The following is a 16,351-nucleotide window of genomic DNA, read 5'->3' on the forward strand; positions in this document are numbered from 1 at the left end:
TTCCTCAGTGTCGCCACCGAGGCCTCCACGGAGAAACGCTGAACTCGTGGTGCAACATCGTGTATACTATAGAATTTAAGATGCGATTTTTATACGCACAAAAAAAAAATCACATTTCACATTTCAAACTCAAAATCTACAGAAGCGCATTGCATTCACTGAATAAAAAAAAAATTAGGCATCAGGACCTCGGAATTACGAGAAAAGATCTCGTAATTACGAGATAAAACTAAAAGGAAACTTCTAAATCCATAATCAGTGGGCAATGACGCAGTGTGATGACGCCATCGCAGTTAAACAGAATTTTTTTTTTTGGAGGAACTTTATTTAGAATGGACTGACAACAAAGAATGTGAAACCAAGCACAGAGAAAAGCAATTCTATCTAGTTTCCCTCCTTGTGCTCAGTGATTACCGTAATACCTGATATACACAGAGCAAGCGGAAAGCGAGCGTCTGCTGGCTCGACCGCTTTTGCCGAACTGCTGGTTGGCTTGACAACAGTTCCAGAACGTCAGAACAATCCGAACTATTTGGGATGCCTGACGCAGTGTGGAGATACTAATGTTAATACCATCCTCAGTTACCAGAACTGCAAGTATTTCCCAGTGTCTCAAACCGAGAAGGTAGCAATGGCAGATTAACTGCTGCAGCGCCGTCGTTGCTTATTGATTACGGATTTAGACGTTTCCGTTTTTTTAAATTTTATCTCGTAATTACGAGAAAAGATCTCATAATTGTGAGGTCTTTTCTCGTAATTACAAGATCCTGGTGCCTTTTTTTTTTTTTTTTTTATTATTCAGTGCATGCAATGCGCTTCCGTAAAAAAATCTTCTTTCAGAAGTTATAAGAAATAAGTTTCACCACAAGGGGGAAAACCTTTCTCATGATTCATCTACGATACACAGCCAGAAACCTGGAGGATTTTCAGTTTCGCTGGACTGCGAGGTGGTTTTTTTATTTTCTCTTTATATTCACCAGGAGATTTGACCGCAGCGCACGGGCGGACGTGCACGTTACCACTTCCTCCCTGGTTCTGCAACAAAAAGCCCCGGGAGCGTCGGCCCTGCCGCCCACCTGCTGAATGTAGCATTGAAGAGTGGACGCGGCCTCTGCTGCCGGAACCGTGCGGATTCATCCGATGATGTGGAATCACTTTGCGACGCGCACGTGTGCGTGTGCGTGTGCGTGTGCGTGGGCGTGTGCGTGTGTGCGTGTGTGTGTGTGCGTTCGTACCTGAGAAGTCGAGCAGAGTCGCCGCTGCTTCCTCGCTGCCGCCGCTGCCGCCCCTCCGCGTCTCCGTCAGGGTGCTGAACAGGGTGCCGATGGGGTCCAGCGGGTGGCCCACCCAGCCCTCCAGGTTGGTGACAGACGTGACGCCTTTATGCAGCAGCTCTGCATCGAAAACGGTGTTTGAGTTTGGTATTCGTGGCGGCGAGAGCAAAAAGTCAGCAGCGGTAAGACGTTGGGAATGTTTCCAATTACACGCGTTGGTGATCGATGGGTGGAAATCACAGCTGGAGGAAAATTAATATTTTTCCGCTGTATATAAAAGGAAACGTCATTCATTGATATATTGTTGTTACTTGGACCGAGCTACAGGCTACGAGGCTCAGGGAAGAATTGATCAAGTAAAAAAAAAAAGGTAATTCGTTGCATAATAAAACAGATTTTCCCTGCTTTTACAGCTGCGGGTTTCACAGTTGGGAATTTCTTTTCGTAAAGAACAAAACTAAACAAAACAGAAAAAAAAAAAAGCCTCTTTCAGCCAAATCCACCGACACACCGGCAATGCCTTTGTAGTTTATAGCCGCGCGGAGCAGACGGAAAGGTCAATAAAAGAACCACAAAGGACGATATCAAAGCGCCAGGAGGAGTGAATCATTCCCTTTGTTTTTCTGCGCCCATCAAGAGCGTTTGGCGACTTTCGGCGTGATTTAGTTGCGGCTTTTCAACTCGCTCCGCAAAACATAAGCAGCGTCCCAGCTGCTGCTTTAGCGAAGAAAGAAACATCAAACTGAAGGGCAGACTGCGAATTCCACCTCATTCTAGACTTTAGATCAGAATTGAGCATCAAATGGTGCGAAGCGCAGTTTCAGGCTTCCACTGTGTGACGTGTCCTATTTTTTTCCTTGCATATCTAACTGCCATTATTCATCCTTTGTTTAAATGTTTTTCCCTCAAACCCGACCCTCTCTCCGTGAACGAGTCGCCAACGGACCTTTCTTGTGCGTCCTGAAGAACTCCAGCTGTTTCTGCTGCTGCCGCCGCAGCGTGTTGACGATGGCGATGGCCAGCCGCAGCGCCTCCTTGGGGTAGCCGTGCGACCTCAGGGCGTCCACGCGGGCGCACGCCGTCGGGACGTGCTCTGCGGGGGGTGGGGGTGGTGGGTAAAAAGAGATTTTAATATCACGATATTGGTGACTTGTCCAGGTTGAGGAAGCATTGAAAATGGATGGATGGATGATGGATGGATGGATGGGTGATGGATGGATGGATGGATGGATGGATGGATGGATGCATGGATGGATGGATGGTTGGATGGATGGATGGATGGATGGATGCATGGATGGATGGATGGATGGATGGATGGATGGTTGGATGGATGGATGGATGGATGGATGCATGGATGGATGGATGGATGGATGATGGATGGATGGATGGGTGATGGATGGATGGATGGGTGATGGATGGGTGATGGATGAATGGATGGATGGATGGATGGATGGATGGATGGATGGTTGGATGGATGGATGGATGGATGGATGGATGGATGGATGGATGGATATTCATTATATCAGTGGACTCCATTTCAGAAAATTGGAGAGAATAAAAAAAAATGCAAATAAATAAATAATAGAATCAAATTATCTTTTAATTCCATTCTCAAACACTGTTCATGCGTTGTGTGTGTGACTTGACGTTTTGCACCATTTATCAAGGTGATTTGCTCCCCAAGCTAGCCTAGACAGCGCAGAATGAAATGGCAACAGGTCCAAACAGGACCAAGGGAACAGACAAGACAGCCCAGCTTGCCAATCCAAGTATGAACTGGCCAACTAAAGTAAGAAAATATCAGGCAGAATATCCCAAGCATGGCTTTACAGCTATAGAGGAACAATGGCCAAGATTACCAACATGCTAGCTCATAGCATCCTTATTCTAAACAAGCGTTAAGGTTATTGAATAGCAAATAAAAGTAAGAAAAAAACACTTTAAAAGTTGATGATTCTTTAAATATTGGGTCTGCTGGTTTGCCAGAAGCTGACGCTCTTTGCTCACCGTGCCACAGGGGCCACCCCCGGCCGTCGAACAGCGAGCTGTCGTGGTTGTAGCTGTAGCGGTAGTGGGTGTAGCGGTCCTCGGTGATGATGTGCTGCAGGTGCGGGTCCTGCCAGTGCAGGTCGCAGGCCTCGATGGCCCGCGTGAACACCGTCCGGTGAGGCCGCGACAGGGAATCTAGCGAACAAACGCACAGCAGAGCGCACGGCGCGGTGAGAAGAAATGGGGGGAAGAAAAAAAAAAGGGGGGAATGAAAAAAATCCGCCTGATCGCAGGCGGTGATTTATTACCTCGAGATTCGCTGGAAACGGCCTCAGAACTTAAATTGCGTTATTAGACTCATTCTATTAACCACACGGAGAAGAGGTGGTGGTGGTGGGGGGGGGGGGGGGTAATAAGGCCAGCGGGCGCAGAGATTGAAGGAGGGAGTTGATTAAAAAAGAAGGGGGAGGGCGGAGGGAGAAAAGATGTAACGGCCTTAATACAAAACGGAAAGATTTCTTTTTGTTTGTGTAGAAAGAGGAGACAGCGTTGGGGGGGGGGGGGGGGGGGTAAGGGGGGTGCTGCGGCCTCACCTGGATTGCCGGCGGGGCCCTGGGGGAGCGCGTTGGTCAGGTTGCTCAGCTCGCTCACGTGGTTGCCGTCCTCCAGGGGGCACACGTCCACGTCGTTCCAGCGGCGGAGCTGGCGGAGCCACGAGCTCCTCTGCTCGCCTTTGGAGTGGGGGTTGAGCACGATGCACATCCACAGGGCGCCTGGCGAGACGGACACGCTGGACTCAGACAACCCGGAAGCAACCTGCGCACTCTCGACGACATTCGCGCAGTTTGAATGCTTTATGTTTGTGTTTTTTGTTGGGTTTTTTTTATTTCGGAGAAGGCGTCCGACAGAAACGTGCGTCATCGCATGGACGCGCTTTCATTCATTCACATTCATTGCGCTTTCAATGAATGTGACCATAAATGACTGATTTCACCTGGAATTCAACAGCCCAATACAACGACAGGCCGTAAAAAATACCGATTTAATTGTCCTTTTAATTCAATGATTCATTTTTATTGAATGAACTATTAAGTTTGATGCCATAATTGACGCTAGTGAGATAACCTGGCTTCACACTTATCGCACAGCTGGCTTAACACGTGTGCTTCACTCAGTAGTAACTGACCTCGCTGGATCTACAACCTCCTTGCAGTTCAAGTTCATCGCTGAAATTCATTGTAAAAAAAATCTTGATGTTAATGATGAAATATTGCAGTAATATGCTTTTATTACAGGCAAAACCCTCTCCATCTCAATGCTATATTCAGTACTGCATCTTATTTTTTTTTTTATTTGGTCCGCAGTCTGCAAAACGAAGTCTAAAGTGATTCCTCCTCTTTTGCGTTCCCAAGCTGATAAGAGTTTAGGAATCCCAGCGTGAGAGCCGTCTTTCCACCGGCGCAGGAGGAGAACGTCCGGGACTCGAACAATGGAAGTGTTTGAGCGCGAGGCGAGAGAAGACGAAGAGGAGGTGACGAGGAAGGACATGAGGCAGCATAAGGAGGAGAGGAAGTGAGGGGAGGGAGATAAGGAGGCAGGGAAGGAGGGAGCGTGGAGGTGGGGGAGGGGCCTCCTCCCTCATCCTCTTTGTTAGGAGCTTCAAGGACAACAACGGAGGGAGAGACGGAGCGGTGGGGAAGAGGAGGACGAGGAGGAGGAGGAGGAGGAGGCGACAGAATGCGGGAGAGGTCGACGGCTGTCTACCGGAATCATGGTCATAATCATTATCACTATTATGTTGTTTGTCCGTCTCCACAAAGGACTTTCCCAGGTGTTCTCTGAGTTCAGTGCTAAAACAACAGGACGGTGTTTTTTCCACGATGGGCCTCCGGGCTGAGGAAGAAGTCTGGCGCCTCCAATTGAAATCCACAGCGAAACCCTTTGATTTCTCTTTTTTTCTCCCCTTTTCAAATTGGGCAGTTTATTTAATTTTGCATAATTCAGCAGTGGGCAATATTAGAGTCGTAAATTGTTTGCTCTATTAAAGGCGGCGGCCCTGACAGCGGTTACAGCTGCTGCTCACTTTCATTTAGAAATGACCGACAAATCATCCTGAGAGGAACAAAGAACCGGGCTTCAGCGAATAAGGGCACACAAATTCATTTATTCCAAAAAAAAGATTTCCTATTTATTTTTCATAAAATTGCCATTATTATCATTCTCGTCATGATTATTACCATCCATTTATATTTGTGGTTCAAATTCATCTTCTTCAAGCTTTTAGAATGAATACAATAAATAATAATAATACTTTAATGGTGTGTGTGTGTGTGTGTGTGTGTGTGTGTGTGTGTGTGTGTGTGTGTGTGTGTGTCTTACCCAGTTCATCCCACAGCTGCCTGTACTTGTCAGTCATGGTGGTCCCCTGCTGCCTCCACATGGCCAGCCTGGGGTCGCCCATGAACTGCTCGGTGATCAGCGTTAGCATGCGAGCGCCGTTGGAGTCCCTCATCTTCAGCATCTCCCTCACCTGCGCACGGCAACCGGGCATCACGGGTAAACATGTGCACGCCACAGTGAGGCGTGTGCGTGTGTGTGTGTGTGTGTGTGTGTGTGTGTGTTGGGAATGACTGTGTCACCTTGCTGAACAGCAAGTTGAGCTGCTTCCCTGAGCCGTGGTAGCCGCCCTGCGAGAGGAAGAGCTTGACCTGCTCCTGAACCTGCTCCTCGTCCAGGTGCCAGCAGTTCTCGTCGTCCACGCTGGCGCCCGCCGTCGGGTCCGGAGCTCCTGTAGCCCCATTGCAGGAAATCAGTCAGCAACTTAATTACAAGAGCTTGATTGAGCTAACTGTTTTGGGGTCCCCCCCACCCCACCCCTTGAGAATATGACTTATATATTTTTTTTCTTGTTGAGAATAAGACTTCGCATCTATACACATTCCTGAGTCGGCATTTATTTCTTTATTTTTTTTGCACTTAACGTTGCAACGTTGCTGTTTAAGCCGCAGCATTGATCGGAGACAAAGTCTGCAAACGTCAGCAGCGCTAACGAGCCAAAATAAGGGGAAAAAAGCAGCACTGGACTTTCACAGGGGAGCCTCAAATCACTGACCCCCCCCCCGACAGGAGCGGCGCAGTCTGCTGCCAGTCTGCCGAGCAGCTTTTAACGCTGCTCGCAGACGTCAAAGTAACAGATGGAATATTGAGATATTAAAAAGACACAAGACAAGATGAACGCACTGCGGTGGTTTGAAGTGGGTGAGGGAAGAAGGCATGACACTGGCTACATGTGAACAAAAACAATGTAAAACTGAGGTGACTACAAGTGAGCGGATGATTGCCACGGAACATGAAAACTTTACAAACAATGCAGCGCTAACAGACAGTCAGTGGATAATTAGGAGGCTTTTAAACTTTTAAACTAATTCCCGGCCTCAGTTATATAGCGAGCTGAATAGTGGTGCATAATTTTACCATATCATGTTATCAAATATTCAAGAGTGCTTTTGCACACGGCATAAAAATATCAGTGCGAGCAAATTACCTTAAATCAAATTTGTTAATGATGCCGCAGCCAGCTGAGGAGAAACAGGAGGCCGTCAAAACGGCTGCTGCTGCTGCTGCTGCTGCTGCTGCTGCTGCTGCCGCGTCGATGCTAATTCCTTTAGCGGCAACTTGCGGCAAACGAGCTCCGCTTGCAGTGGCCTTTTCTTCCTGGCCCCTAACCCGTGATTCTTTCACACCAGCAAGTTGCACTCGCTTCCTGTTGTCACACTTTCAAATCCTTACCACCAGAGCAGGGGTCACCAACGTGGTGCCCGTCGACAACAGGTAGCCCGCAAGGACCACATGACTAGCACGCAGGTCCGTTCGAAAGTTAGCCCGACTCGTCGAGCTGCGACTAAAATGAGATTTTTATCCAACCCTGTTAAGTCATTGTCGCTAATTATTGAGAAATCGTTACCGTGAGCATTGTCTTCACATAGATCAGTAATAGTAACATTTAACTGAGAAAGTTTTTTTTTGAAGCAAACTGGTTGGAGTTCACATGACTCAGGGTCCATGAAGTAGCTCTCAGGTTCAAAAAGGTTGGTGAAGCATTGCTTATGCTTACTAGTGAAACAATATATCGATGATGCTATTGAATAAATAGTAAGTATGTACGTACAGTTATAATGCTTCTGTTTTTAATTGAATAGGCAATTTTGTCCATATTGTCTCTCAGGCGCCTGCACTCTGTCCATCTATCTGTCCGTCCAAGGCTCACAAGACCCTCTGATGGGCGGCCGAAACTCACCGTGCACCTGGTTGATCTCGGAGTTCTGCGACAGGATCTCATCGGCCAGCTTCTGCGCGGTGGGCAGCACCTCCGTGTGGTGCACCGTGATCAGGTACTGGACGAACTTCTGCAGCTGATCGCGGTTCATTTGAAACAGAGTCTCGGAGATGGGCAGCCGCAGCTTGACCTGCTCGGGTTTCCGCACGCGGTAGAGGGCGAGGGCCACCACGTGGGCGCAGTAGAAGATGTCCTTGTTGCCGCAGCCGCACGTCACCGCCGTGATCTTGCAGCGGTCGAAGCTGACGCTCACGTTGCAGAGGAGCTCGGGCTCGGCGGACGTGGCCGGCTCCCGCACCGTGCCGCTGAGGTGGAAGCCTGGGTGAGAGCAGAAGAGATGTCACTTAAAACCAGCTGCTTTGTTTTTGGTTGCTTTTGGAGACTGCTAGCATGGGCGGCATGGCCGCGCAGTGGTTAGCGCTGCCGCCTCAAAGCAGGAAGCTCACATGCAAGGAGTTAGCATGTTCTCCCTGTCTGTGTGGGTTCCCTCCGGGGTTCTCCAGCTTCATGACACAGTCCCAGGTACGAGGTTTGAAAGGTTGATTGTCTTTCTTTGTCTCTATGTGGCCCTGCGATGAATTGGCGACTTGTCCACGGTATCACCCTGCCTTTGCCCTGTGAGAGCTGGGAGAGGCTCCAGCAGACACCCACAACCCTGAGTTCAATGTATAAATGGATTGCTAGCATGTAGCAGTTGCGTTTAGCTACTTGTATGAACATAGATAGATAGACAGATAGATAGACAGATAGATAGATAGATAGATAGATAAATAGATAGATAGATAGATAGATAGATAGATAGATAGATAGATAGATAGATGTGAAGGTTCTCAGGCGTCCAGGTCATCTTAGTGTAGAAGTCTTAAGTTGAGGCAACTGTACCGGTTTTTGCTATCTTGCAGACGAGACGTATGGGGTATCACCCTGGGTTCACCCTGGGTTCTGCTCTATTTGCATATAACACCTTTGCCAATCGGAGGAACCAACAAGCCTTCAGGCCCAACTCCAACCTCCTCCTGGCGGTTGAATACGTGGGACTTTCCAACCACTATTTTTAGACCTGAGGAGGCCTCTCGGATGAGAGGCGAAATGTCGCCAAGACAGCAAAAAGCAGCCAATTTGCCTCAACTTAACCACCCTTGTTCACAGATAGATAGATAGATAGATAGATAGATGTATTTGCTTTACACTATTCCTCTGACCAAATCTGCTGTTTGCATTTAAAAAAAAACAAAAACAAACATCTAAGTGCAACAATTTAGACATCAAGGACATCCTTCTGATGAGCTGGTCTACAGCGCGCCGCACGGATGTATATATATATATATATATAAAAATAAAAAAAAACTCGACAAAGGAGAATTGCAGGGGCAGACGAGTGCGACGGATGGCGAGTGGAGTCCAGCGAACCCAAAATACTCTCATTTCCTCCTCATTTCCTTGCCACAACACACGGCGCGCGCTCCTGCCGTCGCCCCCGCGGACCTGCGCTCGGCTGGACTGACAGGTTCTTTTCAGCACGCGTCTGAAAAACCGGCTTTGTGCAGAGCGGACCTATATGGCCCTCAGTCATGCTTGAACATATAGGCAGGCCCCTGTGCGACTCGAGATAAACACAGACAATGAGGCGCGCCGTGGCTCGGCCGCGACCGTTGAAGAAGAAAGAATAAGGCCTCTTCAACCTTTTCTTCTTCTGTTGTTTTTTTTGTGTGTTCCAGTTGAGGTCCTGGAGTTCTGACAGGTTCATAAAAAAAAAAAAAACCCTCATGCAAATGCTGCTGGGATCTGAAAGAGGAGGATAAACAAAGCGCGCGGCCGGGCGGCGCTCGACTTTCATTTCTCATCTTCAGCAGAAAACAGTGACTAACGCTCGTCTGGAGGGGACGGCAGCTGCACGTGGGAGCAATGTCAACATGAATAATGTGTGATCAAACAAAGCAAACGGACGCGGGGCAGGTGCGGCTATCGCAAACACGTCGTTACACCGTGGCCGACAAAACAAAAATTAAGAAAAAAAAAAAAAAAAAGTAGGGCGAGCGGCGCGCGCGTGTCGGCAGTTGACGGGTGATAACGGAAGAGCCGTCCCCTTGTTCTCGCACTGCGGGTATTTTTTTTTTCTTTCTTTTTTGTTAATCTGACTGCGCAAACAGCCGTTAGAGGCACAACGGCAGCAAATGGAAGATATGATTTCCTGTTTGTTCAGAACAGCACTGAGGCTCGCCCGCGCACGACCGCCCCCCCACGCCCATCCGACTCGCTCGGAGTTTCGCGTGTTGGGGATGTGCGACGGAGTGCTGAGAGGAACAAAAAAACTAAACAAAAACAAAAACAAAAGAAGCCGCCGACGAGAGCCTATCGGGAAATATCTGAGAAGCACAAGTCGGCTCGGTGACTTGCTTTTCCTGCTGAGCGCGCGCGCACGTACGCACATACAGTGGAGAACACCAACCACCAACATCCTGTAACACACAAACACACACACACACACAGCGCTCTGTGTGTGTGTGTGTGTGTGTGTGTGTGTGTGTGTGTGTGTTGCTCTCCGTTACACAGCCCTGCCCCAGTCACGCCTGGCCCACAGCTGAACTACTGACGTAACAGAAACAGAGAGTGACTCGATGAGGAGGAGGAGGGAGGAGAGCTAAGAGGAGGAGGAGGAGGAGGAGGAGGTTGCGCTGCTGGAAAAATCGGTATGCCCTCAGCTGAGAGTGTGTGACTGTGTGCGCGCGAGTGCGAGCGCGCCCGCGCCCGCGCACGTAGGAGTGCAGGGCTTGGCGGCCGGCCAAAGCCCTGAGCTCAGCATTCCGTAATGCACTTCCTCTCTCTGTCTGCGCTCCGCCGCTTGCATAATACGGCGTGCTGTGCGCGACCAAAACTTAACTCTCGCGCTGCCGACGCGCGGCCCTACAGTGTGTCAGGAGGCGGGGGGGGGGTTGCTCAGGGTTCAGTGTGTCACAGGGCTGGAAATATCCCCGAAATAACACAGCAATGGCAGTGAGAATAAATGATTTAAAAAAATAAATAAAAAAAACTCCTGTAAAAGCTGAAAATTCAAACAAATTCAAGCATATTTCAAACAGCTAGCTTAACTTAGCTTAGTTCAGCTTAGCTTCAGACCTGTCCCCTGATTAGCTTTGCAGTCCCCCCGTAGAAGAAAGAAGAAGAAAGCTCAGGCTCGCGGTTGCGTTCTACCAGTGGGAACCTCTGTGCCACACAGGAAGCGACGCTTTAACGAAACCAAAAGCACGTCCTGCCAAAAAACACGTCAAGTGTGGGAACCGTACCGACGGTGGCGATGGCGTTATGACTCGGTGGCGAACACAGCGCTAAGAACTGAAAGAATCAGTGTTTCCATTCCAGCAAACAGTGGCGCTTCGGCAGGAAAACACCCATGCTAACAGCTGATGCGCAGACGACACAAAGTACCTAATTGCCATGCAAAGTGTGAGCGGGGTGACACGGTTGGATAAAACCCGCAGCTCGCGCAGCTTTCTGTGATATCTATATTGCATGCACGCACGGTGATATTGCGGCGGTGATAAATCATGGATGTGCAGCTTCCATCGAATTTTTTTTTTGTTCAGCCATGTAAAAACATGCTATATAAAAAACCTCTGAGCCGCAGGTTTTTTTTCCAGATACCTTGAGAACATAATGGGAGCTATTAGCTGAAGTCGTTGGGGGGGGGGGGGAGGATGTGAAACCTGCAGACGTGGCGAGCACAGAAGAATTCTAATTGGAGAACTTGCGGGCCATCGCATCAACCCGCTGAAAGTCTAACTGAAGGGGGGGGGGGGGGGGGTGTTCGTAGCTATGTGCGGCCAAGGGCCTCCGTTTCAACAGGACTCTCAGCGTGTGCACACAAAAGCCAGCTAGGCTCCACCCCCGCTCCAATACACACTGAAACAATGGAGGCAGCTACTCGGGCAGCGAAGCATTCAAAAGTATATGTGGGAGCTCCTCAGCCGAGGTGGGCTTTGTGTGGGCAGCACCGACCGACCACTGAGGGCAGGCCTGGGAATACAGTCGTTTGGATGCATTTTTAAAAACAGAAGCAGGCAGCTGATCAGCAGTCGCAGGGCGCCAACTGTTGTCAAAGGACCTTGGTATCTGGTTTTGAATCAGGTTTTCAGTCCAAACTTTGGAATCCAGTCACCAGTACGGTTGAACTTTCTCGGTGGTGTCAATCAAGGCATGGTTCACTTAAAAAATGAAGCACTTACTACTTTGGCATTTTCTATATTATCTATATATAAGGAGGATAAGTTTCTCTTTCTTCCTGCAGTGGTCAGACTCTATAATCAACACCAATAACCTCCCCAAACCGGACTAAGTGCAATAACCCTCCATCTATTTATAACGTGCAATAATTACTCAGCTGCGCATATTTTTCACTGTTTTTCTCTGTATAGGCTCTTGTTTATTTACTTTTTTACTTTATACCGTTTTGCACTATTTTAGGTTATTTTTATATGCTCTGTTCACTTTATTCTTGTTTGCCCTATCTTCTGGCTGTTGTAACACCTAAATTTCCCCGTCATGGGACGAATAAAGGTTTATCTTATCTTATCTTATCTTATCTTGAATATATGAAATGTATATGGCAAGTGTGTAGTCCAACCAAGTAAACGTGAGAACTCGCAGGACACAATAGAAGCCGACACAGCTAACGGAACTTAAACTGCAACCCGACTTAAGACTGTTTCTGTAGCCTTAGTCCTTGACATTATGGTCAAAATAGCCTGTGTAAGTTGAATATGAGTCTTTAATGGGGAAAAAAAACAGAAAGAAATGAAGACACGAAGCTCACTTTAGCTCTTGCCCTCTTTACCTTTAGCTAGCAGGTGCTAACCGCTAAGGCGTAGGAAAGAAAGGAGTTTAAGTGTGCATGTGTTTCGTGGGTGAGGCGGGGAGGGGGGTGTGCCGACATCAAAACAAGGTCAAAGAGGATTTGGGTGAACTGGGTCAATCCGTTTTCCTCTCAAGCAGTCGCTGAGGGCCTCTTACAGTAAGAACGCGATCATCAACGCTCCTCCAAAGCCCATTGTTGTCGCGGTATCCTTAATGCCGCCGCTTCTCCCTCAAATCCCGAGCGCCCTCATTTGAATCCCAACTCTAGAAGTGACAAACTGCGCTGAAATGCAACAGGGATGGAGTAGTGCCCCTCGACCGGGCCGACAGAAATTCCTCAGCTCTGTCACAAAAACAGGAGGCCGCCGTCCTGGCTCCTCTGGTGCTAACGCTGCCAAAGCTAGCTACGACTTTGGGGCTGAAACTTGGGGCTGACCGCTGCCATTCAGGCCTTGACGAGAGCTGAAAGGTCTGTAACGTTGACAGGGTTGGAACCTGGAACCTCGGTGCACTTAAAGACCGACTCTCCTACTTAGCGCAGATGCTCTCAGCAGTTCCTCCCGCAGCTGATCATCCTCTTGCCCACATAAACCAATTTCCTCCGCAGCAGTCAGCCGGCGAAAGCTGTGAAATGCATCTCCAATAAGACCTCGAGGACAATGGATCGTTTGTGAGTTACTGAGTCATTATTGAGTCATTTTATCAATATTTTTCCCTGTTAAAGACATATTTAGCATTGGTCATTATTCTCAAATGGAAAAACTTCCCAAGCAGTTGATTCCCTACAGAGGAGAGGACTAGACAGAGTGAATTATTAACCTTTTTGCATTAAAGTGTTAGCTCATCCATGACAAATTCCGAACAAAATGTTGCTGCCTACCGACCGCGCCAATAGACTAAATACAAACTAGCTTTACCAACCAGCCGTAAAATAGAACAGCAAAAAGCGTATTTACTAAAGCGTTCTTCCATTTGCTAAAGTACAAACGGAACATGTTCGAGCCACTGGGCTGTAATCCGAGGACTCCAAAGACAAACCACTTTGCTTCTCAGCCCCCATGACAAAACCCGATAACCTCCGCGGAGAATCGCAGTCGCGCACACACATGCAACCCCCGGCAGCGGTCGGACGTCAGCGGGACTCGGCTGAGGCGCGTAATGCAGCCATCGGAGGTTTTACATCAGACTCCTAAAGGGACCGGGGACGGGTTTCCCACCCGCTTGCCTTTCTCGGTTTTAAAAGCATTTCCTCCGGTGCCGCCCGTTCCCGATTTACCGACTTGCGAGTCATTTGTTTGGCCCCGGTGGACCAGGATCAGCGGGCCATGTTTTCGCCCTCCCTCTCCAAATGCATTTCGCTCCCACTCTGGAGATCCGGCGCGGGTCTCCGCAGAGATCCTCGCGGAGAGGCCGCCGCCGCCGCTAATGAGCACAGGAATCCCCACAAGGCGTGAATGAAATCAAATAAAGGCTTTTAGTGTTCGCTCACACGTTGAGACCACGGATACGTGTTGTTGTTGTCAGAGACGCGAGCTGGAATCACACGGTTGGCACTGATATTTCCTCGATCGGACGGACACGTGTCTGGAATTAGTCGGGGCGCTGTGGAACAGATCTCGCTAAGGATGAGATGCTAGCACTGGTACATGCAGAGTTAGCCAAAATAATGTATACACACATCAGGAAAAGACAAACTTGCATAAATAAATATTTTGATTTCTATAAGATAAGTGCTTAAATGCCTCTTTTGAAGTTTGATCAGATTTGCGATTTCACTGTTGTACGATGTTTGCCCAACAGATGGCATTACCCTCATGAATGCAGCGCCAACAAGTGTTGAGGTAACAATGTACCCAAACAGCAGCTGTAGACCAAAGGTAACTAACATTCATCTCCTGATGTCTGAATAAATTTGGATGAAATATTGAAGTTTTTCTTGTTCTGTTGTGTGTACACAGTGTTTTGGCTGACTGTGTATATAAAGGTTCCCAGAGGCTTTAGCCGCTCTTCCTGAGAGGCCACATATCAGGGAATGCAGATGAGGAGAAATTATAAATAGGACTTGTGTGCTTGATGACTTGTTCAGAATGCACAAGTGCAGACAGAGTGGGCCCCAATGTACAGGAGGGTTAAAATACGATTGCAGGGCTAATCAATTCCGTTTCATCGCACTGAAGTCACTTTGACATGAAGGGCATTGAAATTCTGAAGGGCAAAAAAAAAAAAAAAAAAAAAAAAAAAATGAAATGACGGTCTTCATAGTCAATTCAATTATTCAGGCTGCCCAGTTTAAATTCAAATATAAATGATTCAAATTCAGTTTCTAGCGTTAGCAGAACCCACCTCTAATCCTGTGGGGACTCAGACACGGTCCTAACACCTACACTAAGCCTCACATTCGATGCGGGAGAGGCTGGTATCGATGTCTGACGCGCAGCCAGCCAGCAAATGTTTCCTGATTTACCTCAGCATGGAAATAAATTGGATTAGCTGCAACAGCAACCCCCCCCCCCCCGAAAAAAACAACCAAAAATGAAAAAGAAGAAAAATGCAGACGCTTAATCTCAGTATCTATTCTGGCTCGAGCTGCAGCGATTGAAGAGAAGAACATCACGTCTCGCCGTACCATTTTACATGCCGGCGGAAAAAAAACAAGCCGAGAGTCGGAAGAGCCGGACTCGGCAAAAAAAAACAGAAGAGGGGAGAAAAGTGGATGTGGGAATCAAGCTGCACGCCAGCAGAACGGGCCAACAAAGGGAAGGAGAAGAGCATTCAGAGTGCTGACACTCTGTGGGAACCGATGGCTTGAGGAAACCTCTGGTCACCGAGTGAAGTTGGCTCAGAGGAACCTGACCAGCGCTCCGGCTCCTGTGGGAGAGTTTGGTGGAGCTCCAGCCTCCTTTCTCCACTCTCTCTCTCTCTCTCTCTCTCTCTCTCTCTCTCTCTCTCTCTGCATTTTGTTTCCCCCTTTCAAATGTCCCCGTTTCCCTGGGCTGGATCTGCACGGTCTCTGCTGCTTTGCCACGGGAAAGATTTGAACCAATGAGCAACTTGAATATTACTATGTTCTCTCCTCCAACTTTTTTTGAAACATACAAAAACAAAAAAGCCTAATTGGTGAATGAAGATGAGGATGAATATTTTCTATAAGTGTTACTACCAAGTATATCTGTTATTTTGACTCTTTTCAACTTATTATCAACTGTTATACACGCTTATTACAGTGCTCGGAACTTTCATTCAATCGCAGAATAATTCTTGATGCAGGGTGGATGTATTCTGAGTCAACTTTTCTTATCTGCGTTTTAGGAGTGTTTCTCAACCAGACTTTTACAGATGTCGTCAGGGCAGGGTGGAAACACTGAAATCCTGAAGGCCGTCAACTCTTGTCAGTTAGAAAAAATTGTTAGAGAAGCAGTTGATGGTCAATGTCGGGGTGTGGCATTAAGGAGGGAAATACAGCCCCGGCAGTCATGGGAGTTAGCGATACTCTACATACAGAAGGGATGAGGGGTGGGGTGTCCAAATCGATGTTTTTGTCATACCGGTCCAAGATTGCTAGCTAGCTACGCCCGTGGTTGGGGTACAATTTAAAGCAGCAGACGCTTTAATTTAAAGACAACCACGTGCACCCATTAAACGCTCACCGGGCTGGAGGGGACGTAGGGTGGTGGCGGGGGGGGGGGGGGGGGAGACTCGACTGTAAGAGAAAAGCAAGATGTGTCGACTGGCATGGAGCAATCATCGCTCAGCGAGTCCTGCAGTTACAGGAACGACGGGTTGCGTCCCCTGACTTTCCAGCGGCAGGTCCCGATACGTCTGCTCTCGCCGGATTAACCGACTCCCGCAACAAGCCCGACGGGCTCCGCCGGGGCGGCTTCTTTTGTTTGCCGCGGCCGAC

At 48.3% G+C, this 16,351-nt stretch overlaps 1 protein-coding gene across 1 annotated transcript in view; it reads right to left on the reverse strand.

Moving 5' to 3' along the window:
• The window catches only part of LOC142890534 (zinc finger SWIM domain-containing protein 6-like), a 36,783-nt gene that overhangs the window by 6,164 nt on the left and 14,268 nt on the right, over positions 1–16,351 (reverse strand). Inside the window, exons 2-8 of the mRNA XM_076029669.1 lie at positions 7,561–7,917; positions 5,903–6,051; positions 5,643–5,793; positions 3,857–4,036; positions 3,282–3,458; positions 2,221–2,367; positions 1,236–1,394 (exon numbers count right to left, since the gene is read on the reverse strand). Of these exons, the coding sequence (XP_075885784.1) occupies positions 1,236–1,394; positions 2,221–2,367; positions 3,282–3,458; positions 3,857–4,036; positions 5,643–5,793; positions 5,903–6,051; positions 7,561–7,917 (1,320 nt within the window). The remainder of the gene's footprint in view (positions 1–1,235; positions 1,395–2,220; positions 2,368–3,281; positions 3,459–3,856; positions 4,037–5,642; positions 5,794–5,902; positions 6,052–7,560; positions 7,918–16,351) is intronic.

Source organism: Nelusetta ayraudi, unplaced genomic scaffold (assembly GCF_046127955.1).
Source record: "Nelusetta ayraudi isolate G7.1 ecotype Tasmania unplaced genomic scaffold, CSIRO-AGI_Nayr_v1 ptg000026l, whole genome shotgun sequence".
Taxonomy (NCBI): domain Eukaryota; kingdom Metazoa; phylum Chordata; class Actinopteri; order Tetraodontiformes; family Monacanthidae; genus Nelusetta; species Nelusetta ayraudi.